The following is a 23,462-nucleotide window of genomic DNA, read 5'->3' on the forward strand; positions in this document are numbered from 1 at the left end:
TGTGAAGTCGAGAGGAGATGCGATCGGAACAGCAGCAGCATGGTTTGCCAAAGTCACGCACTGAACGGATGGGTTGGCTGAGGGTCAGTTCTTCATGTTCCTAAAACGGGATGAGGTCTCTCGCCCTCATTCCTCTGAGGGATGGACTTGAATATCTTCGGGTACGATTACGGTTACATATGAGTCCGCCCGTTCCTTACACTGCTGGGCTGTGTCTGTGGTCTTTCTGAACATTTTGGCCGAGTTAGAAAACCCAGTTCAGTTTCGGTAGCTTATTTCAGTTTTTCACTGTAGAAGTTTTTTTTTCTTCACCAAACTCACTGTCACTGGCCCCCCAGTGACAGCCTGGACAAAAAAAGAGTGACGTATAACATTACACTACACTACAGCCCATCCCCATCGGAAAAGGCCCCATGTCAGACCAGCAGATCACCGGGCAACAGTTTGCAATGCCTTGTAGCTGTGGTCTGTCTGACACCAGGAACCCTGTTACTATACTGCCTTCAGGTATGGCATCACACACAGGCCTCACAAACCAAAAACATAAAATAAGACTGGAAGTCTTTCAATGCAGTCAAATTGTTGGTGCAATGGTCTGGTCTGGTCTGATCCAAGCCAGGTCAAGGAACGGATCATACAGTTGAGGTCTGTGTTTTTGCTGAAATTGGTCTCCTGTTGTCGGGATTTAATTTCTGACCTAAATTCTCTCGTTCTCACTCACATTCTCTCTCTCTCTCTCTCCCTGCAGATTGCCAAATAAAAGTTCACAAGACCTTTCATATTGTTCTCCTTGTCTTGTCTCCTTTGAGACCTTTGAACAGATGTTGCTTGGTCCCACATTGGATTTTGTCAGTAACATTTTGATTTGTGCTGGCTCCTGTGCACTGTACGGTTGGATTGTCAGCTGACTGTAAAGGAGGACTCCATTTCCCAGAGTTCAGCTTTCCAGGTGAAGGAGGAAGCAGGTGCATTTTTTTGGAGGGACTACAGGGAGGGGCAGGTCCTACATCAGGCCAGTGGGACAAAGGGGATGTCCATGCATGCGTACACATGGAAATACAAACACTTTCTCTCTCTCTCTCATACACACACACAGGCATGCATGCAAACACACATGTACAGCCAGATGCTCACTCGGCAAATGCTCATTCACTCAACTCACCTCACTCTAGTCACTTAACTCACTCACTCAACTCATTCAATAGGCCGTATCTGAATCATTAGGAGTAAGAGCCGGGGGCTGATGGGTAATGGGGGGTGGGGGTGGGGCACCTCTACACATAAACCGGCTCACACCCCTCCGCCGGCTCCTCCCCGGGCCCCTCAGGGGGGCAGCTGCTGCTGGGGGAAGGGCCGGGTTCGGGGGGCTTGGGGTAGCGGAAAGGGCAGCCGTTGTCGTCGAAGAAGCGGCGGAAGGTGAACTCGTAGAAGGCGTGCTCGGGGTGCTTCCCGTGGGCCGAGCCCAGCGTGTCCCAGGCCCTGGCGCTGTCTCCGCTCCCGCCCGCCCCGTCCTCCTCCACCGGGTCGAAGTTGGAGGTGTCCATGGGGTGGCTGATCTTGGGCCGGTAGGGGGCGGGCTGGGTGCGCAGGTTGCTGGAGAAGTCCATCTGGTTGAGGAAGGGGTGGGCCTTGATCTCGTCGGCCCCGTCGCCCCCCAGCCGCTCCTCGGCCGAGCAGCAGAGCCGCCCGATGAAGTCCACGGCCTCGGGACTCAGCTTCACCTGCGGGGGCACCTGGAGCGTGCTCTCCCAGTTTATCACCTGGGGAGGGGGGGCACATACAGGTGGGTCAGGCTTCAGCACATTCACCTTTCTCTGCACTTTGACCCACTGGTTCCTCAACTTGTTAATATGGAGACCAAAATTGGAATATCGGGACCAGACCTGGGTCAAGTGCATAATTGTTTTGGATTTAAATACTTTTCAATGCTTTACTGCGCTTATCTGGTGTAGTGGTAGCCTATGAAATACTTGCAAAAAGTGCAATCCCCAGCTTCTGGTCCTCTTGGCTGGTGCAGTAACAACAAGTAAGATCAATCGACCTCACAATTGTGATAGAGCATAGGAGGCTTATGGAAGTACAAGCACTGGTACGAACGTTAGCAATGGGGGAAAACTCTTATTTTTCACTGGGCTAACCTTTATCTGGGTCTCAGTGGGAGTCGAGGCCAGGAACGGGGGCTGTCCGACCAGCATCTCGAAAAGGATCACCCCCACACTCCACCAGTCACATAGCTGGGTGTACCCTGCAAAGGCAACAGAGAGAGTTGGTACCTGGGGACACAGCAATAAGTGAAGTGTATGAAATGACAGAAAAGGTACAATATTTTGGTAAGTCTTCTGCATAAGTCTTTCTTTTTCATTAAATGTAAGGTATGAGTATGTATTGCAGCAGAACTCTTGAATGTCCAAGATAAACTTCTCTTTGAGACAATATTTAATCAGCTATTGATGAGTCAGACATAACAAAGTGCTTCAGACAAATCCTTGTTTTAACAACACCAAGTATTTTAGTCATGGACATGCATTTCATTATTGCCTATCAATGATTTCATCAGACTGATTGCCATCTACTTTCTGTAAAGACACTGAAGTCTTCAGTTTCCTTATGAAAAAGATGATCAAGACAGCAGATGCCCTTTACCCTTTAAAGTCCCAGATAATAATAATTAATAATTATTTATTTAGCTGACAATTTTATCCAAAGCCACCTTTCTGAAGTTCCTCAAGGGCCCAACAGCTGTGTGGATTTTATTGTGGCTACATCAGGTACGTTGAACCACCAACCTCGCTGGGTCCCAGGCATGTATCTTAGCTACTGGGCTACAGGCTGCCAGATTAGAATGTTCTTAACTGAAAGCTCAATGCTGATGTAATAATCATAACTGGTGATTCAGATCAATGATGTTCTAGAACACAGACTTAGAATTTAGAAAAATAACATTCCCAAAAAACCTACTCGCCAAAGGGTGAACAGATATAACTGGAATTTCTCAAGGCAACACTGCTTTTCCCCATTTCTACAGCTGGGTCATGCGATGAAAGGGAGGCTCTGAGGATGGAACCGAAACAATGAATCTCCACACACACCACATCTGAGGTCAACAATAATGCAATAATAAGTTACATAAATAAGCCACAGGGCCAAATCAGCCACTCTAGTTGGAATTGGAGCACTGATTATGGGTCAGATCATCCATCCATTTAGGCCAGCACAGTACAGGCTGGTCTACGATCTGTGCATGAGGGTTGAGTCATTTTGCTTTTTCCATGCTTGCTCTCTGTTGCCAACTTGGTAATTTTGTTGCTAGATTTAGCAGCTTTTCTGGCCCCTTTAGCAACCTTATTTCAAAAAAGGGCCTTGCAACAAATCTTGGCCTGTTTGGGTGCAGGCTTTTGTTTTAGCTTGGTACTAAGACACCTGATTCTATTCATCAAGGTCTTGACTGAAGACCATGGTTAGTTAAATAGTTGAATCAGTAGTCATAGTGCTGGGGCTAAAAACAAAACCTGCGCCCACACTGGTCCTTTTCAGATAAGACTGGACTCCCCTGGACTACAGTATGTGTGCGCCAGGATTGGGATGGTGCTCCGCCCTCACCTTTGCGCAGCAGCACCTCGGGTGCGATGTAATTGGGCGTTCCCACCAGGGAGTGGGCCAGGCATCGCTGGTGCTGACGGGTCGCCCGCTGCTCCAGGGTCATCAGCCGGTCGCCGCAGCGACAATTGGACACGTCATCCCAGAAGTCACTGGGCTCCATGCTGTCCTGCCTTATGTGGCTCCCTGAAAGACCAGATGACGTTACATCGAGTGAGCGAAACAAAGAGGAAAAAAAATACATGTAAGCCTTGAACCCTGGTCTCCTGCATGAAAGCCCATTGCACTAACCGCAACACCAAATTTGCTGGGAGCCACGGCTGCCTTTTAATTTGATTATTATTATATGTTTTTTCCATTTTTTTTTGCCCTGATTGATGAGAGCACTGTTTTCCAGGCATCTAAGCATTGTTTTCCAGCATAATGCATTCTGACAGAACTGTGCTATACTGATCTTGTTTTTAAACTTCTGACATGTACTTCATAGACATCATGTAACTTGCCACAGGTTTGGAAACTTCGCAAGGGCCTCTATGAAATAAATACAACAATAGTAATGCCCATAATTATTATCATTGTTATGATAAAAGATTAACATTAAACTGTCAGCTATAGTCAAATCCAGGCCCCAGCACACATTCCCCTCCTTCACCTTTCTGGTAATATTTGGAGTTGTGGGTCCAGCGGAATCCGGTGCAGAGGCCGAAGTCGGTGAGCTTGATGTGTCCGTCCAGGTCAATGAGGATGTTGTCGGGCTTGATGTCGCGGTGGATGAACCCCATGCGGTGGACGCTCTCGATGGCCAGGGTCAGCTCCGCCACGTAGAAGCAGGCCAGCTCCTCCGGGAACACGCCCATCCGGATGAGCAGGCTCATCATGTCTCCTCCCGGGATGTAGTCCATGACGAAGTACAGGCAGTCCCGGTCCTGGAAGGAGTAATAGAGCCGCACCACCCACTCGTTGTCCGCCTCCGCCAGGATGTCCCGCTCGGCCTTGACGTGGGCCACCTGGTTCCGGTTGAGCACGTCCTTCTTGCGCAGCGTCTTCATGGCGTACAGTGCGTTGGTGTCCACCTTGCGCGTCAGGCAGACCTCGCCGAACGCCCCGATGCCCAGGGTCTTGATCTTCACGAACATGGACTTGTCCATCTTGGCCCGCTTCAGGCGGTTGTAGTTGGACTCCTTCTGGTAGAGCATCTTCCTCATCTGCTCCTGCTCTGCCTCGGAAAGCCCTGCCTGGTTCATCATGAAAAAATAAAATAAAATCAGTCACAGCTATGAATGAATTCATTTTCATGTTAAACCAATAAAAAGCAATAGAATGAATGTCCATGATACCAAACAGGACAAACAAACAATCGAGTGAACTGAATTCACTAAGAATGACACTACTATTAAGCTATTGCTTGCATCCTGAATACGGAGATATCACTGACAGAATCTTTCAGAAAGTCAGCCAGCCATCTTAAGTGATTTGTTAATAGGAACCTCATTCGGTAGCTGTGCATCACCATAATGCAGGAAAGTCAGGAAGTGGAAATGATGCATGCCCAGCTAGACACACACACCGTACCTTGGACATCTCCTGCTCCAGTTGCAGCCTCCTGTTGAGCTTCTGCTGGTAGGTCTTCATGATGTTCTCCACGTGCTGCTCCATATAGAACTTGAAGGCGAAGGGCGAGTAGCTCTTGATGCGCGACTCCCTCTTCTCCTCATCCCGCGCGTTCTTCCTCACCGGCACCGGAGACGTCTGGATCTGCTTCTTATCCTTCACTGCCTTCTCGGCTTTGCCCACCTTGGCCTTGGTGTCCGTGGCCAGGCTCTCCTCAGGGAGAGGCCTCGAAGGCGGTAGCTCCACGGCTGCACACATCGGGTTCCCCTCCAGGGCCATGGGCTCAGCGCCGGCCCCCGTCATCAGCAGGGTTTTGGGGTAGGGCGGCGGTGGACAGCGGGGTTCTGGGTTGCAGTACTCGCCGGGCTCCAGAGCGTAGGCGTCGTCCGCTGGGTATGCATGGGATTCAGGCCCGTCCTGGGCCTGTGTGGCCAGCCAGCCGGGGTGACATGGCCCCACGGCGGTTTTGGGCTCCGGCCTCATCACCCGAATGCTCTTGACGGGCGGCTGGATGGGCGGGGATGTCACCGCGGTGATGGTGTTCGGAGGTCCCAGGGCGGGGTCCTGCTTCACGGCGGGAGGCATGTTCTGCCTGACGGCGACGGTGACCTTCTGGTGGTTGTTGAAGGAGTTGGTCCTGCTGGGTATGCGCACCTCTCCCCTGAAGGGCCCTTGCGGTTGCCTGGGAGGGGCCCCTTCAGCGGTGACTGGGCCCTGGGGGCCCCAGTGGTGCTCATAGAGGTCCAGGTTAACGCTGGCCCTGGAGGGCGTGAGCAGGGCTTGGGGGATATCGGGGAAGTCTGCACCCATAGCCACCGCCCCTGCAGGAGAGCGGGAGAGCATGTGCACCTGGTGGGAGGTCGGGCTGGACTGCCGAGGGTGGGAGTGGGGCGACAGGTACAGGTTTGGGGGGTACCCACCACTATTTTGCCCCAGGGGGCCTTTGCCTTGCATGTTGACGTAGTTGTCCGGCTGCGGCGCCATCTTGTTCTGGAAGGACGAGCTCCTCTGGACCCCGTAACCCGATGGCTCCATCAGGTGCGGCGCCCGGCCGTAGTCGTAGTGCGGCCCACCAGGGCCCCCTGGTGGAGGTGGCTGGAGTTGCAGGGGCTGGCCGGGTACAGGGTAGCTCATCATGGCCTGCTCCACATTGCCGGGGTACGGCTTCTGCTGGGCAGCCGGGGGGAACATAGGGTTCCCCGGGGGGTTCTGAGCGGTCATGGGAGGGGGGTAGGGGCCCATGCTCGGGGGCCTGCCGAGAGGACCTCCCAGAGGGGCACTTTGGGCAGAGGAACCAGGCATCATGTAGTTCATGACCGGGTTGGCCATGTAGGCAGCCTCCACTCCATATCCAGGGCTCTCATACAGGGGTGCTCCTGCCCCCATTTGGTGATAGGGAGGCATAGCAGCATCACTTGGTCCCTCCAATGCCGGTCCATGGTCCACAGAGTTTGGTATGCCGCCTTTCCCTATTGGGCAAGAAAATTACAGGAAAATATTGTTTATAGAGTGTAATACACACCCCACCTCCATACATATTTGAATTGATGTCACTGGAATTAATTTATAAAGAAATGAGAAAGCATAGTTGTGCAGGACGTGTCGTCAATGTTTACAATGTTTCACCACTTCCCGCATACTTTTTCCAAGCTTATGGCATGCAGAATTTCCACCACAGAAATGCCCATTTCACAATTTTGAACACAACAAACCCATCGCTGAAGTAAAGAATCTCCATCTGTGTGTGGACCATCGTAAACCCTATTTTTCTGTTGACGTGTGTGCACATGCATTCTCATTTACGTCTCCCACAGGGAGCAGATTCGCATATGCGTGTAATCACTTATTCCTCCACACTGAGGGTGGGCTTCTTCCGTTTTTTGGCACTTACCGGGCGAAGTTTGTTTGATGACGCGTACAATCTGCTCGTTGCGGGGGTCCAGGTAACCCATCTTGCTGATAAACTCCAGCGCTGCCTCAATATTCCTGCTTCCTGTCTGTTTCAGGGCGCGTACTGCCATTTCCTGTTTGACACAAGGCACAAGAATAAAACACCGCTTCACTATGTGTTCTGGAGTCAGGCATTCTCAAGAGCAGGAGAAGACCATTTACCCCAAAACCCAACATAGGAGAACCAAAACTGGAAACAGTTATGTCATAAGAGCAATGTCACAGCTGACCACCATCCTATTTTTGAAACTACTTATTTTCATGCTGTCAGTTGTCAGTTAAACCAAACCACTCAGCCTCAGTGTAGGGAGCAGTCTGGAATTAAATGCGGACCATTCCAGATATATATAAATCAAGACAAATAATTCATGAAAGCAGGAGTTTATGTTCTTGGCTCAATAGGGCCTGATTTACTAAGATCTTTAGCACGTGCAAAACCTTTTAGCACACACGAAACCAATAACATGACCAATGATAGGTCATGGTATTCGTTCTGCACCAATAATTGGTTGTGTGATTGGTTTTGCGTGCTCTAAAAGGTTTTGCACGTGCTCAAGGTATTAGTGAAATCAAGCCCCATAGTCTGAATACCCTATGGCCTGAACATAACTTTAGCTTTACAGGCCAAGTTCCCCAACCATCATACTACACTGCCCCCTAATTAACATATTTAAAAAAGGAAACGCAGGAAATATTTTAAAAAATCTTATTTACTGAGATAACCCACACCTTAGGACAAGGACATGACTTTAAAGGGGAAAATGATCTCATCGTATAGACATTCAGCAATGGCCCGCTTTGAACAAAGGACACTGTTTCTCCGTTTCAAACTGTCGTTTTTCAAACTCGCACTAGTAGCTCAACTGGATTACCATGAAAAACCACAGAAGAAGAAAAAAGAGAAAACAACAAAAACCACAAAAAGTGAAATACTCCAAAACAGCCCCTCCTCTCCACACCATGTGACCCAGTGTCTGGGGGGGGGGAGAAATTGTCGAAGATCGTTGCTGTCTCTCAGCTCTCGCTGAAGTTTATCATTAACCACGAGGCCTGCCCACGGCTTGGTTTCCAGGGGAGACCAGCGGGGCACGTGTGCGAGGGGAGCTGGGGGAAACAGAAGCAGCAGGTCCAGGCAACGCCGGCCCACCCAGCAGCTGTGAGCGTGGCCCCCTCCCAGGGTTAACCGCCAAGCTGCGCGGCTCGCATAGCGCCCGCTAACGCCTGACCCGTCCACATTCCAGCCTCGAGCAGCTGCTCCGCCCCCCCCGGAGAGATGGAGAGAGAGAGAGCGAGGAGGGAGGGCGGGGGGTACGTATCTGTGCACTTGTTGTTTTCCTCTGTGTTTATTTGGGATTTGGGACGAAGGCTTCTGCGATAGAACCGTTTCAGGGGCGGGGGCGGCCATACTGTCACAGTGAGAGGAAGGGAGAACACTGGGGTCTGTGGGACGATGAGGAAGATAAGGTCTCGTTTGCCGAGATCCATGGGAAGGAGCAAGATGGACACTGTTACAGTGGCCTGTGGTGCTGGGAGGAAGATAAATATTGTTGCACCGGACTCTAAGGGACAGAGGGGGAAGATAAACACTGTTACACAGCGGATCCTGTCGGAGGCCAGGAAGGATTAACACGGTTACTTTCGGGGTCTCTCTGTGTGGGTGGGGGAGAAGGGGAATGCCAGGGCGGATATTTTAATCTGAAACGGCTTAATTTAGTAACTGACTGCATGGACTACAAATACATCGCTAAATCAGAGAAGCAGCTCTCCGTTTTCCCAGACAGGGACAACATTACGATGGGGAAAGGTTCATATAAAATAAAGAACTAGACATTCCTTAACTGCTCCAAAATCTGGAGATAAGCAAGATTCTCCTTCGAAAACCCTCTTATCAGTGGTAAATTGATGGTATGCAGACAGTACAGTTTCACAATGAAACATAATCCAAACAAAATGAGATTAGATACATATTTCCACCAAAGTGGACAAAAGGTATTTGGTAAAATAAAGGAAATACACATATGTCTCTCTCTCCCTCTCACACTCACACACACACACAGGACACTGAAGTGCAAACACACACTGGCTGTTTATAGTCATTGTTCTAGAAAGAATTCCTGTGTCGCTGGCTGGTCCCTGTGACGATGAGAGGCGTCTCATGGCTGGATCCTTCCGGAAAGGAAGGCGTGTTCTCTACCGCCCCCCACCCCTCAACCCGCCCTCAACCGTAACCTCCCTCGCCAACTCCATCTTACTATGAGCATCCAAACATCCCACTCTTCCTCTGACCTGCTGGGCCAACGTCACACACACTGCGTTTCTATCTGTATGTAGTTCCCCTCTGTTCCTGTAATGCGGATCACTTCACAGGCGTTATAACGCACCTGAATCGACAGCCTGCTCAGTGCATGTACACTCTGAGCCACTGTTAGGCGTACACTACTACCGGCTTTTAGAGCCGGCTCACTCTGCGAGGTACAGACCGCCAAAGGTTTCAGAAGACAGAGGTGTGCCTACACAGCTCCAACAACCTCGCAGAATAAAAAGGGCATTCTCAAAGGCAAACTATGCAGGATGTTTGGCCTTGTTGTGGTCCTGTGTTTACAATCAAAGAGGTCTCCTCCACCGTCCTCAACCCCACCCACTCACCTCTTTTTATATTTTATCCATATTTTTATTTTTATATCTAATATATTTTATATTTTCAATAGCTCCTGTTTTTTTTTTTTTTATGAGCGCTGTGGGCTTGTTGTTTTGCTTCGCAGTACTTCTCCTACACCTCCATCATTACAGCAGTTTGCTTCAAATGCTCAGCAGAAACTTGATCCCACCCCATAGACTCTGTAGCCACACAGAAAACAGCGTCACATACTGGGCCAAACGTCCCACACATAATGTCCCAAACACAAATCTTAGAAGAAGAAATTTAGGCAAAGGAGCACGGATTCGGCAAAAGTGCTCAAAGATACAGATTGTCAGTACGTCACAGATAAGACTGAGCATGGCTACTTTATAACATTATCAGGGCGAAAATCCTGCATAGCATGCCTTTAAGGACCTCCAAAGTCAGCCCTGTTTCCCCCTGTATGTGGCAACAGCTCCCTCAGGTATGCGCTGAGCACAGGAAGGGGGATTTGCCCTAAACTCAGCTCCGAGTCGGTAGGCGCTTATGCAACGAAAGTCGGATTTCTCAAGCTTTTTTGCTTCCACAAATTCCAAAAAGTTGACACAGCCCGCCTGCTTTTATCCTTTAAGTAGGCGTAAAGGTTTCCGCTAAAGAATTTGCCAAGAATTCTAACTCAGAAAGCATTGATAGCCAAAATGTGGATAGTGGCTAAGGTAGATGACTGGGACCCAGAAGGTTTGTGGTTCAAGCCCTGGTGCCGCCACGATAAGATCCGGACAGCTGTTGGGCCCTTGAGCAAGGCCCTTAACCCCACATTGCTTCAGAGGGGATTGTCCCCTGCTTGATCTAATCAACACTAAGTCACTTTGGATAAAAAGTGTCAGCTAAATAACAAATGATTTATTATTCCATGTGTTAAAAATGCTACACGTTACACCCCAGCCTGGCCCACTGCTGCCCCTCCCTGTTGGCTCTCTGGGAGAGATGGACTCCTGCTTGGCACCTCTGGCCAGTCCCAAATTCCCTCACAAGCACTGCATTGTGCCGTCCGCCTGTACCAGGGAGGGGCCCCACACTACCACCACACTCCCTGAGCAGAACCTCAGCGACCTGCTCCGGCCTTAAAATAGGAGATCTGTAAATACGACAGCAGGGCCTGGTCTACAGGCCCGAGAGACCAGCACTGGAACTGACTGCAGTCCCAAACAATGCAGCCATTTTAACTCTCTGAAGAGTCAGGCTTTTGGGGATGCTTTTTCAACAAGTCAAGTCAGTCAAGCCAGTGTTCGAGAACTCCACTGCTTTCGATTTTCCCATTTTCCCTGCTCTATCCCAACACCATAAGGCCAGTGCTACAGGTTTTACCCATGAGAAGGTTAGCTTTAGCCAGGTGTATTAATACACTCAACAGAACGCACTTTAAATCTCTGTATTCTGCGACTTCACTCCTGCTAGCTAGCCGGCTCACACCCCTGCCTTTAATAAGACTCCTACGCCTTGAAGATTTTTTTAGCTAGAATTAAACAAACTATGGTCACATCCAATTACAGTCAGTGGTGTCCTCCACAACACTTTGTGAATTCTAGCTCACAATTTTCCGTTCCCAGAACATTTCTGGAAAGTTCGGGTAACTGCTTCCAACACGTGAATCTGTCCATTTGGATATCCCTGGAATATCACTGGTATATCACAAAGAGTGAATTTGAATCATGGATTGGTGGTTTCTTTTTTATTAGAAGAGTAGCACCATTGAATTAATCTGGCATTTCAGTGCTCACATACAGTTGAACATTCCTAAAATGTGATTGACACATGTTTTTATGAATAAATGAAAACCATCAGGAAATGTTAGCAGGAGGTTTGCCTGACTGTGACACGACGGGAATGCTTTCCCGTAGCTCTGCGGAGCTTGTTTTGAGCACAAATATCCTGCCACAGTTTGGGAAATATTCTCATCGTAATGTTATGCAAAAGAATTGAAACAGGAATCTAAGCAAAATGTTCCCTAAAATTCAGTTTCACAGGGTTATTCCCAGCCATGCGTTTGCCCACTTTGTGCCAAATAACTTTGTGACTCACTTTGGTAAGGCTATACCTATACCTAAATGGATCAGTTAGCTCAGGGAGGGGGGGTGTTGGTTGGCAGGGTATTCTCTGCCTCTAGTTCACTGGTCTCCTAAAGTCCTGCCAGCTTCAGCTACATAAAGCTAGCAGTCCTTCACCAAAATGGTGGACTCCTTGGTGAGAAGAAGTGGCCGTTATTTGGACGCGGGACAGGAGTAGGACATGTTGTAAAATGGGGTGTGCTAACGCATTCCAAATTGGATTCTGATGAAAATGGCGATGTCAGCTTGCAGGCTACCCTCCCATGGTCCTGGAAAGCCATGGTGCCTGTTGCACTTTTGCTTCTGCCACACACTAAACCACCTGAGCCTAATGACTGTTTTTATTAGACAATTATTATTATTATTATGATTATTAATTATAATTATTATTTAGCTTCCTTCCCCTGGTCTGAGAATGCATGTGGCTTAAAGGGGCTACGCTGAATTAGGGCCCAACAGGACTGGATTTGTTGCTCGCACTGATTATGTAAACAAACGTCACACACACGTCCAATAGACGGCTTGATCCCCTTGGTTTGCTCTTTACTGTGAATAACGGTATCGAAGATCTGTCATTTATTAATTACTCAAGAGTTTAGAGAATTTCACTGGCTACTGAACCCACTGTTTTTCAACTCATTAAATATACAACATTTCCTGAGAGATAGTAGTTAACTTTCTTGAGCTTTAAAAAAAAACAACTGTATTGGCAAATAAAAACCATACACTAAAACTGAATTTTTTTTTTTTTAAACTTAAAGAAAGTCAATTATCCCTTTATGTTCATCAGACAAAGTTACATACTTTGATTTTGAAATGAGGACAACACTGAATAAAAATGTGCTTTAGCAACCCACATTTTTGTGATGCAATATCCCAGTGCTTCTTCAAGTTTAGTGCATTGCTTAAAAAAAATATTTTTTATCCTAAATAAGCGTTGTGTCGGCTTGAATGGCATGACTAAGGGAAGCACAAAGGCTGAATATGTGAAAGCTTGTCCATAATGTAAGACCCAAAGATCAGTAGATCACCTCGCTGATAACCTCTGGTAAGCAAGGTTACCACAGCCTTGAATATGCCACAGTTACAATGGAAACACTTATCTTTAGAAAAACATCCACAGCTCCATTACAACATGGCTGTCTGAATGCGTTAGTGGCCTGTATTGTAGACAACTCCGCAGTTAAAACCTCCAATCACGCTGTTATTTCAGCTACCTTTGAGGAAAAAATAACATTTGTACAGCCCAACACAAATGCTAGCATATTCACACCAGGTACGAGGGTCCATTACAGCAGTTGCGGGCCAGTGAACAGAGACAGAACTCCCTCTCGAGAAAGACAGAAAGAAAGGTCACAACAGTGACACACAAGGCTGGGGGGGGGGGGGGGGCAGAGAGCATCATGGGAATGGATAACCGTCTGAACACACAACCCCATTCACGGTGGGGTCAGATGCTTTGTATACAGATGAACAGCCGAGCCCGATATGCCTACTTTACGCGACAGAAGAGGGCCACGTCGACACGGCGCAGGCTTTTGTTGGCAGCCAATAGAAAGAGAAAGCTCAGCGTTCTCGCCGCGCCACCAGACCCCAGGGCAGGGGGGCACCGGCTGAACCCAGCGCCTCTGGAGCGGAATTCCAGAAAAAGGCCCCTGTGATGTACGCTCCAAACATTCCCATGGAATACACGCAGAACACACTCCAGCTTTCTGGAATTCCCCCTCCTCTTCCCCGCAGCCTCCCGCTACACTCCATTTACCCTTGCGGTGCGCACATTCCCTCCCTCCCTCCCTCTCTTTCTCCCTCCCACTCTCCCTCTCTCTCCCTCTCTCACTCTCACTCTCCCTTCCTCCCTCTCTCTCCCTCTCTCCCACTCTCCCTTCCTCTCCCTCTCTCTCTCCCTCTCGCTCTCCCTCTCTTTCTCTCTCCCTTCTTCTCCCTCTCTCCCTCTCTCCCACTCTCCCTCTCTCTCCCTCCCTCTCTCCCACTCTCCCTTCCTCTCCCTCTCCCTCTCTTTCTCTCTCCCTCTCTCTCCCTCCCTCCCTCTCCCTCATTCTCCCTTCCTCTCCCTCTCCCTCCCTCCCTTCCTCTCTCCCACTCTCCCTTCCTCTCCCTCTCCCTCCCTCTCTCCCGCTCCCTCCCTCCCGCTCTCCCTTCCTCTCCCTCCCTCCCTTTCTCCCTCTCTCTCTCCCCCTCCCTCTCTCCCTCCCTCAGGGTCCGCCTCCCTCTGAGCCTCTTCTCCCTCAGCTGAAGTGCGAGCTCATCTCCACATGTGTAGCGTACTCTGTACTCTGTCCTGTCGCACTCTCCTGCAAGACTCCTGCACGTCTGAAGCACAGGCTCAAACTTCAAAGCCAGCCATGAATCCCCCCAAAAACCTATAACAAGTACAGATATAATCAGATAGAACCCCTTCTTGGGTGACAAATAACAGAGGTTCTCCTCAACCAATCAGAATTGTAGGAAATATTTGAGGGTATTTTCAGTACTTTTTCCAAGAAAAAAAAAAAAACATTCCAGTCTGGTGGCAATTGAAAATGAAAGTTCTGGAATGAGCTCTGTACCACAGTGTGTGCATGTGTGTGTGTTGTGAGTGAGAGAAAGAGAGAAACAAGAGAAAAAAGGATAAAGAGAGAGTGGGAGAGAGGGAGGGAGAAACTTACCATCCTAAAAACACATCCCATTACAGGTGTAAAGTGAATGATCCACATACATAAACATATACACACAGTGCTGTGAGTGAGTGGAGACAGAGAATGAAGAGATAGATGAGCAGACAAAATAATATATAAAAATAAATGCGTAACAGAGGAGACTGATAAGCACCGAAGCCTGAGAAACAGAAAAGAGGAGAGAGAAGGTAGAAGAAGAGATGAACCTGGTGGAAAAGAAACGTAAATAAACGAGGGCATGAGGGAAATGTGGAGAATTCTAGAAAGAAGGACAGAGGTGGATAGAAAGAGTCCTGAAAAAGCCATGACATGGCTTGTCTGGTGTACTGGAACCTCTAGGTTGGCTCAATTCGGGCAAGATCGATTGAGCACAGAAAAGTATTTGCATCCAGAACAATTATGTATTTGGCCAAGGTCGGCAGTGTATATCGTTCTCTTGACTGAGAGGATGTTAACTTCACTGAGGAGAGAGACGGTTGGTAATAAGCTAAAAACTAGTTCTCCACAACAGATAGTGTGCACGCACTGCACGCATCGATCTCGTGTCTGTACGAATCACAACCGCGAAACCGTGCGGCCCTTTACACCCAGTCGAGAGCAGGAATGCGTTTTTGAGACGCGAAGGCCGAATATGTTTTTTACAGAGAGAAAAAAGGAAGGAAGAGCTTCCTCAGCCCTCCCATCCCTCCCACCCTCTCCCCCTCTAAAACATTTCCTTCTTGGCGGATTATGTAACCCGGCGCTTCGCGGAGAGCTCTGAGGGAGCCGTGATAAGGATCTGGCCAGATCAGACCCCTGCGTTTCAGGGGAAAGGAGCTGTTTGGCCCTGGGAATGCAATAGAACACAAGATAAACGCTGACAAGGCCACCCTTCCCAACACCTATTAGTGGGGTCTAACAACACAACACTTCCCCAAACCACAGCATTCCATCGCAAGTGTAATAATACTCATCAACATTAGTATCATATTAATAAGAATTATGATGCTGAAACCACTACTACTACTAGAAGAACTTGTTTATCCCAGTTCATGTTGGATGAGGTAAACTACACTACACCATTCCTGGTTCTGAAATACATAATGGAGGTAATTTCTACTGTAAATCATCTGCTAAGATGTTAGAAAAAAAACACATGAAAAGAACAAGGTGCTGGGTCATAGGAACATACAGGAACAGAAAAGAAAAGACTTGCTAGATGCTCAAGTATATAATGGTACTTATTGCACCATGTTGTTAGCACTTTGATCACAATAGACTTAATCTGAATTATTTTTCTTTAATCATCTGCTGAGAACCATCTCGCAACCACAGCGCCATTCTATTGGGTTTTATATTGTTGTATTTGTGATGGCTACCTAGAGCACAAGTAGGGTTCCCCATGGCCATTTCGTGTAGGAGTGTGTTCTCCACGGCCGTTTTGCCATTTCGGCTGGGGAACTGAAGGAACTGCTACACCCTGCTGCCATTGAATTCCTGCTTCCTGTTTGAAATGGGGTGTTGTGAACAGGGAGGGTCCCATACATGACCACTGCTGTCTGGGCCCTCGCATTGCCATCAGACTCACACCTCAGCTATTCACATTTCACTGTAAAATACCATTTTGTAACACAATATTCCTGCAAATATAACTGCCCATTGTTATGAATATACCTGAAGAAATGTGTGTGAATTTGGACACTTCTCCATTACTTGTATAGCACACAAGTTCATCTTAAAAGTGTCTAGCCGTAATATTTCAGTTTTGGTGGATTTAGCAACAACTGTGGTTAAGATAATATATCACGCTGAAAATACCAAAGTTCTGTTAGAAATGAAGCCATTAGCTATTAGGAGCACAAGAGTGCTTATTTTTCATCAAAGATAATCCAGTGTTTGCATAAGACTGCCTAGAGACAAATAACAATGTCATCTGACACTGTAATATTGAGCAATAACAAACCTAATTTTAAATACGCTTTTGGACTTTACACACTGGATTTTCGCATTAGGCATGCAAGTTTGGGAGTCATATTTGAACATGTGGCGGGAATGTTGCAGCAGAAAACGTGCCATTTTAAGAATGCAAGTAATTCATATTGCTACAAAAATGGCAGCGTGAGAAGGTGAAATATGTTATTTTTTAATATGAAAAATATTTTAACATATTTTACAAGTGTTGACGAGTACACAAACACACGCACACATACATACTACCACCAACAGTCATCACAAATGGCTCTCCTAGCCAGCAGGGTTACAGTCCCTTATATTTATCCTAATGGATGAGCTCATTGACACTTGGCATGGATAAAATGTATAACTTTAAAACATCCATGGCTAAACACAGCTTTAGGTTGAGGGGACAATACATTCACCCCCCGGGGAAAACAACTGAACCATAAACATACACAAAATTCCAAGCATTGGACCTTAAATGCTGAGTGCTGAACTGCAGAGCAAGCCCATTATCTGCCCATTTTAGCAATTCCAGGAAAACACATTCATAATAGGAAGAAACTGCTTTTGAGTGCTAAATCGGCGGTTTGTAAAAAAGGTATTTATATAGCCATTCAATCCTTTGAATAGGATCTTTTTTGGATTGTTTATTCCAGTGTTCTAGAACTCTGTTGCTTTCAATGACCTAGAATGTTCAGTTAAGGACATTCTAATAACATATTTTTTTTATCTTACACCTTAAAGGGTTAAGGTAAACTCAACAGATATGCTTGTAAAAATTCTTACAATTCTTATTTAGAGAAAATTGACTGGAAAAAGAAGCCAGTACTATCAGACAGAAGCACCTTTTATTTCCTTTGCTAGTTTCTTATACAACCAATTACCTACATAATAAAAAAACCTGCAGCTCAAAAAATTCCTCCAGCTGGCATTTAAAGTGTTCAGTTTGAGATGATTTTACACTGCAACAAACCCAAAAAAAGGGTGCAAATATGTACTCACTTTTTCACAACCTTTGGGTGGTGCTGTTTTAATGTTCAATATTTTTTGGTTGCTATAGCATTCTGAATTGACCCTTGGCTAGGCTGCTCATAATTGTGCAATACTGCAGAGATCATCTACAATTCACATCAAATAAGTCTTCTGCACAGCCCACTTGTCAATGCATTTGTCAGAGCAGGTTGTTTCACACATTTCTTCTGCCAACATCAGATAAAACTGACCTGCCGAGGAAAGTTGGGTCAATATTCAATTGGTCTAGAACCACTCAGGAATGAAGTCCACACTCAGTCTAAACCGTAAGTGGAAACTCCCTGAGGCAGGTCCCCTCTGGTTCCACACCTTCAATACACATTCCCCAGAACAACACCTGCTTTAAGTTTGGGGTAACGTGTCCCAAGTTTTCAACCAATGGGGACAGTGTCACCACAGAGTAGTCAGCAGAAGACTGTTCCCACCACCCACTTGATTGCTGGCTCCAAAGTCTCAGTCTCCCTCACGTTCTCCTGCATATCCGTTCTCCTCCATGTACCTTCCGCCCACAGGCGTAGTGAGGAATTCTGGGCCCTCTGAAACAATATTGCTCTGGGGCCCACGTCCTGCAGGAATTTTTGAGAGACCACTCCAGCTGGACCCAAGAATTCACCTTTCAGCCCACGAGGGGCAGCCCTGCCCCCCCCCCCCCCCCCCCCCCCCAGCTGGCCCACCTGACCTCACAGCTTCCATTAAACCTCACATTGAGTTAGCCCCCAGCCCTGTTTCACAAAGCAGGATGACCTGGTTAGCTGGATAACTGCACTGAGTAAAACCCGGAACCCTCATAAACCTGGAACATGGACTGAAGAAAAAAAGAGCAGTTCTGGGTTTTACACTGTGCATCATCCAGCTAACTATGTAATCTTGCTTTGTGAAACAGGGCCCACAGAGACACAAATGAAATATGATGCTAAACACCTGCATGCATTAGCATACTCCTCCTGATTTTAGTCTGTGAAATGCCCACAAATCGTTCGCAAAGACCAGTAACATAGGAAAAGTCACTAACCCCTCCACCTCCTGCGGTCAGTTCTCAGCGTTAACATTCAAGTGGGAAATGGTCATGTCAAGTGGGAAATCGTTTTACAAACAGCTCGGAACAGTAGCGGTAAGACCATGAAATATGCTTACTTCGACCAAAATTGCAATTGTTTTACTTGAATCAGTATGGGACAAGCTCCAGGACGATACCAAAAACTCAACAAGATGAGAAACATGCGCGTGGGCCTTTCAGGCCACCGTACCTGGTCGCAGCCAGCGTTGACCAGGTCCTGCAGCATCTGACGGTTGACGTCGCCGCCGGCGTGGGCGGGGCCGGGGCCCGAGTCATTGGCAAAGGGCATGAGGGACTTGCGAATCTCACGCAGGGCGCTCTGGTAGTTATTGAACTTCTGCGGCGGCCTCATCTGCTGCTGCCGCCCGCCGGGGTCCTTGCCCTTGCAGTCGCCCCCCCGGCCCCCGCCTTCGGCCCGCGGGCCCCCGTGCAGGGCCTGGCTCACCAGTTTGGCGGGCTGCTTCAGCCCCTCCTTGATCTCCTGGAGCCGCTGGCGGGTGTTACCCACGTAGGGGGCGGCAGGGAACGTCTTCGGCCTCATGGTCCAACCAGGTGCTATCAAACGCTATTGCTCACACACATACACACACTACAAACTAATGCACAAACGCACCAATACACACAGCCATACACACACGCCTACACCCTAATGGGCGGCACAACAAACATAATAACACACACACGCATGCATACACACGCACACAAACTCACACACACAATTGTCCCGTTCTCTGCCACTGCGTATCCTAACTTTTAGGCCGCTGTAGAAGATACACCACAGGGGTGAAGATTCGAGAGACTGAAGTTCTCTTGCTTGTGTCGTCGTTGCTGTGGCTGGGACCAGCTGATTGTAATCCTACTCGTTTTCATGCTTTTTAGGGACCAAACTCCTCGTCCTTCCTCTTCACATGAAGACACACATAGTCATGCTTGCCCCATTCCATTTTGCCTTTCATCTGTGCCTGTAGAAGAAATGAACACAGTCATCAGGTTTGGGTTTTTTTTTGACTAGATGGAAATATCAGCTGTTGTCAAGACCAAATGTCAGAATGGGGAAGAAATGTCATCTAAGTGACTTTGACCATGGAATGATTGTTGGTGCCAGGCAGGGTGGTTTGAGTATCTCAAGAACTGCTCATCTCCTGGGATATCCACACACAACTGTCTCTAGAGTTTGCACAGAATGGTGCGAAAGACAAAAAACTTCTAGTGAGCAGCAGTTCGGCGGGCAAAAATCTTTTCTGCACATTTTCTTCTTAAATTAGTGGCAACCACAAGTGACTGGGAGATGGAGATGTTCCTGTCAGGCAGAGGAAGAAGGGTAGGAGGGCGCAGCACTAATTGTCTATATTTTGGTATCAGTGTGTCAGTGAGAGTTCAATCAAAATGAAGACATATTCCATAATCACTGTGTTGAATTCTACTATTTCACGTCTATGCAATATGTAATACATGTGGCATTGGGTAATTACTGAAAAAAATGCATTGAACCAATCACCAGCCAATTTACCATTAAGCTGGTGGTATTGCAAACCTGTGTGACATTGCTAACTTCCCATGGTTTAATTTGAGATATTTCTATTTTGGCACTCCAGTGCCTGCAAACAGCATTTTTTCCAAAGGAATAGTCTACATGGGGCCCTTGCAGGACACCCAGCATTCAGAACAACAATGACATTTCTGACCCCTCATATTTCCTTCACTGGGTGGGTGGGCAACACCAGCGTGCAAAGGGAGCAGTCACGCAGGTGTTACTTTTCAATCCCCAATCGAATAGCGAACGGGTTTCAGCGCTGTGGCGGGACGAAGCCCCACAGATCCCGTGACCCAGGGGGAGTAAAGCTACCCATGACTGCCTCAGACCAACATCTCGCTCCGGCAGAAACAAAACAACAATAACCTAAGGCGGTCTCTTACGTCTCCGTGCCTGTAAACGGCATGGTGGCCGGTGGTTTTAATACACACGGGTGTAGAGGTGCCCCCAGTGCATGAGGCTAAGGTGTTTATCTGAATACGGCACGTAGCACTTTAGCATGACCTGTCCCATCCCTAGCATCTTAATGCTAAGCTCTCACACTTGTGGTAGGTGCGCCGGGTCCGGCTAGCAAGCATTCCATTCCACAAGTAACGACAAGAAAGCGCATAGCACTGGTTCTCAGGCAGAACAGCCCCCCAAAAGAAACAAAAATTTATAAAAACAGAATGTGCACACAATGCCAGAGGCTACAGCAATTATCAAGTTTGGGGCATGAGTTGTATTTTTCATGAGGGAGAGTGAGACATGCCAATTCACAGAATCCCCATCTCCCATAGGATCATGGGAAATGGAGCAGAACAGATTCTCTTCTTTTACAGGGAGAAAGTGTTACGAAATGCTAAGAGTGGGATGCACATGTTCTCTTAAAAGCACAGGTATACTCATCCCATTCTTAGCATTGAGGAGCTCTTTTGAAGTAAAACTATAAACTGCGCTCTAATTTGTGAAATATCTTTAAAATTGTAATAATATTAACCTCTGGTCTTTTGTAATCGTCTGGCACAATATCATTGTGTAACATAAGACATGCTGTGGATATAAGTACCAGCAGTAGGCTAATTACTGTAGATACAGCACCACGTGCATAGATGAGAGCAGTGCAGCACTTTACTACATGTAATTTTCTCCACTGAAAGTGTACTCTTTATTTACATATGCATTTCTATTCACATTTTTACTATAATCTGTACTGCTACCAATGCATTAAGTACAAAACCAAAACACTCTCTGGTTGTTTTCATCTATGGGGCTTGAGATGGCTCACCTATTTATGATAAATAAATACATTCACGACATGATAATATGCAATGTGGATACCAAAATAAATGTGAATACTGAACACACCCAATACAACATACCATTAAAACAAACAACTTTATCACAATATTGCCTTAGTATTGTATAAGGTAGTGCACATAATTTTTTATGATGAATTAGTCATTCACAACCTTGCACTACATGGAATTGTGTCACAATGTTGAGACAATTTGCAAGAGAAGAATGGGAACAACTGCAAGAGAGTTATCACGTTGTAAATCACTTTCACCAGTGATCCTAGAATATAATTTTAGGGTCAATTTAATGACCCTAAAATAGCATTCTCTTCGTGTTGTTTTCCAGGAAGATGACAACTGCTGCACTTTCAAGTGAACTGAATACCCTTGCGTCGCAAGAAAAATCATATATTAAATTTCATCAACTGAAATTCCAAAGCAAACATGAAATCCACACATGTGCATATAGGTGCATGTACAGTTGCGTGGTACGATTATTCTCTTTGCGAATTTCAGTCATGTCATAGGCTACTGCATGCTTGCATTATATATATATTTGTATATGTGTAAAAAGAAACAGACAATATATTGGGCAACGAGGGTCATTCTCCATATATCTCCGCAGCTTCAGAACCATTCTGGAATTTCACCATTCCCGAAATAACACAACGGGTAACAAAATCAGAAAGAGCTAGACAGGCATTTTGAACGATTTAAACCCCCCATAATGTACAGCGGGCTCTTCTCAACACTCTTGACGCCTACTATGTATTTTGAACAATACTTTAATAACCTGATTATGCCCATCTCTGCTTTGTTTCCCCCTTCACCCTCCGGAGCCCGTGAAAACAAAAACGTCCACATATACAACCGTTGTGGGACGGACTTTTCTCAGTATCTGGAAAAATGATCGATTTGATTCCACTTCGATTCCGTAATCTCTTGTCCACAAAAAAGATTTCAGAAAAGGCAACGAAGTAAAGTCAGCAGATCCTTTCAGCACGCTCTAGGTTTTTCCGAGCTATCGGATAGCTACGGTCGACCGGAGTTAGGAAGAACGCAACTCCTCAGATGGAGTCCTACATTCCAGTTTAGGGAGAATTTGGAGTTCTATCGGCGCTCTCAAAGTGCGTCTCCTTATGTTGTTAAAGTTATACAGCATTTGCATTTGCTATCCAACAATAACAACAGTAAACATATCAACATGTTGTTGTTCGTGTTTATAAATATGTACGCTCAATTTCAAAGCTGTAATATTTTTTGCACGGTATACAACTACAGTAATTCTTACCTGAACAATCATGGAAGGTAGTTGGCCAAAATAAAACTAAACCGTGATTTAAGTAAAGCCACAGTTACCTCAATGCCAAACCGGTTGTTGTTGTTCCGTAACGTCTCTTGGTGTCACAAGTCTGGTTAGTATTTATTTGAAGTACAGGCAGACTTGAATGAGATGAGACTCCATTTTCTCCCAACTATCGGAATTAGAATCCAGCACAAAGTTGGACACTTACTGCATTGTTAACATTCCAGAGGAGTCACGTGAAGGCCCAACGCACGTCAGCGCTCCACATACTCTAGGCGGGGCTTCCTACACATAAAAACGCAGACCTCGTGCAGATCTCCGCTTAGGGTTATTGATGAATGCAACCACATAATATGTAATAATTTACAATAACCAAATAAAATATGCTACATATTAAAGTTACATATCTTTGTTTCTTACGTTTCTTACTTTTTAAAACATCAGTTATCGTTTGACTTGAATGAGTGCTACATACGTGGCATGTACCAATAGTATAATTGGGTAAGGTCCTACATATGGTACTGCCCGGCCGCAAATACTACAGCTAGTTAGTCCACGCCTATCCCCTTATATACGCGGAGTCGCTCTTACCTTCCCATTCCCAAAATGACAGTAGAACAGGACGCACATATCCACATATAGAGTTCACAGGAAACAATCTACCAGTCATTTAAAAAATGTTAGAATGTTCAAGTAGGTTTTTGAGACGTTACAAATGAACTATGTGATTTGTACTAAATGTTATTTAATAACAAAA

General features: G+C 46.6%; 1 protein-coding gene across 1 annotated transcript; it reads right to left on the reverse strand.

Moving 5' to 3' along the window:
• Positions 1–1,274: 1,274 nt before the first annotated feature.
• On the reverse strand, positions 1,275–22,889 carry lats2 (large tumor suppressor kinase 2). The gene is made up of 8 exons (XM_061226972.1): positions 22,759–22,889; positions 18,779–19,550; positions 7,100–7,232; positions 5,170–6,677; positions 4,250–4,832; positions 3,601–3,783; positions 2,139–2,245; positions 1,275–1,760 (listed from the first exon to the last, which is right to left on the reverse strand). Exons 2-8 carry the CDS (start codon positions 19,127–19,129, stop codon positions 1,275–1,277), a joined length of 3,351 nt encoding a protein of 1,116 aa, XP_061082956.1. The 5' UTR covers positions 19,130–19,550; positions 22,759–22,889.
• Between the last annotated feature and the right edge of the window lie 573 nt (positions 22,890–23,462).

The sequence above is a fragment of the Conger conger genome, chromosome 17 (assembly GCF_963514075.1).
Source record: "Conger conger chromosome 17, fConCon1.1, whole genome shotgun sequence".
Taxonomy (NCBI): Eukaryota; Metazoa; Chordata; class Actinopteri; order Anguilliformes; family Congridae; genus Conger; species Conger conger.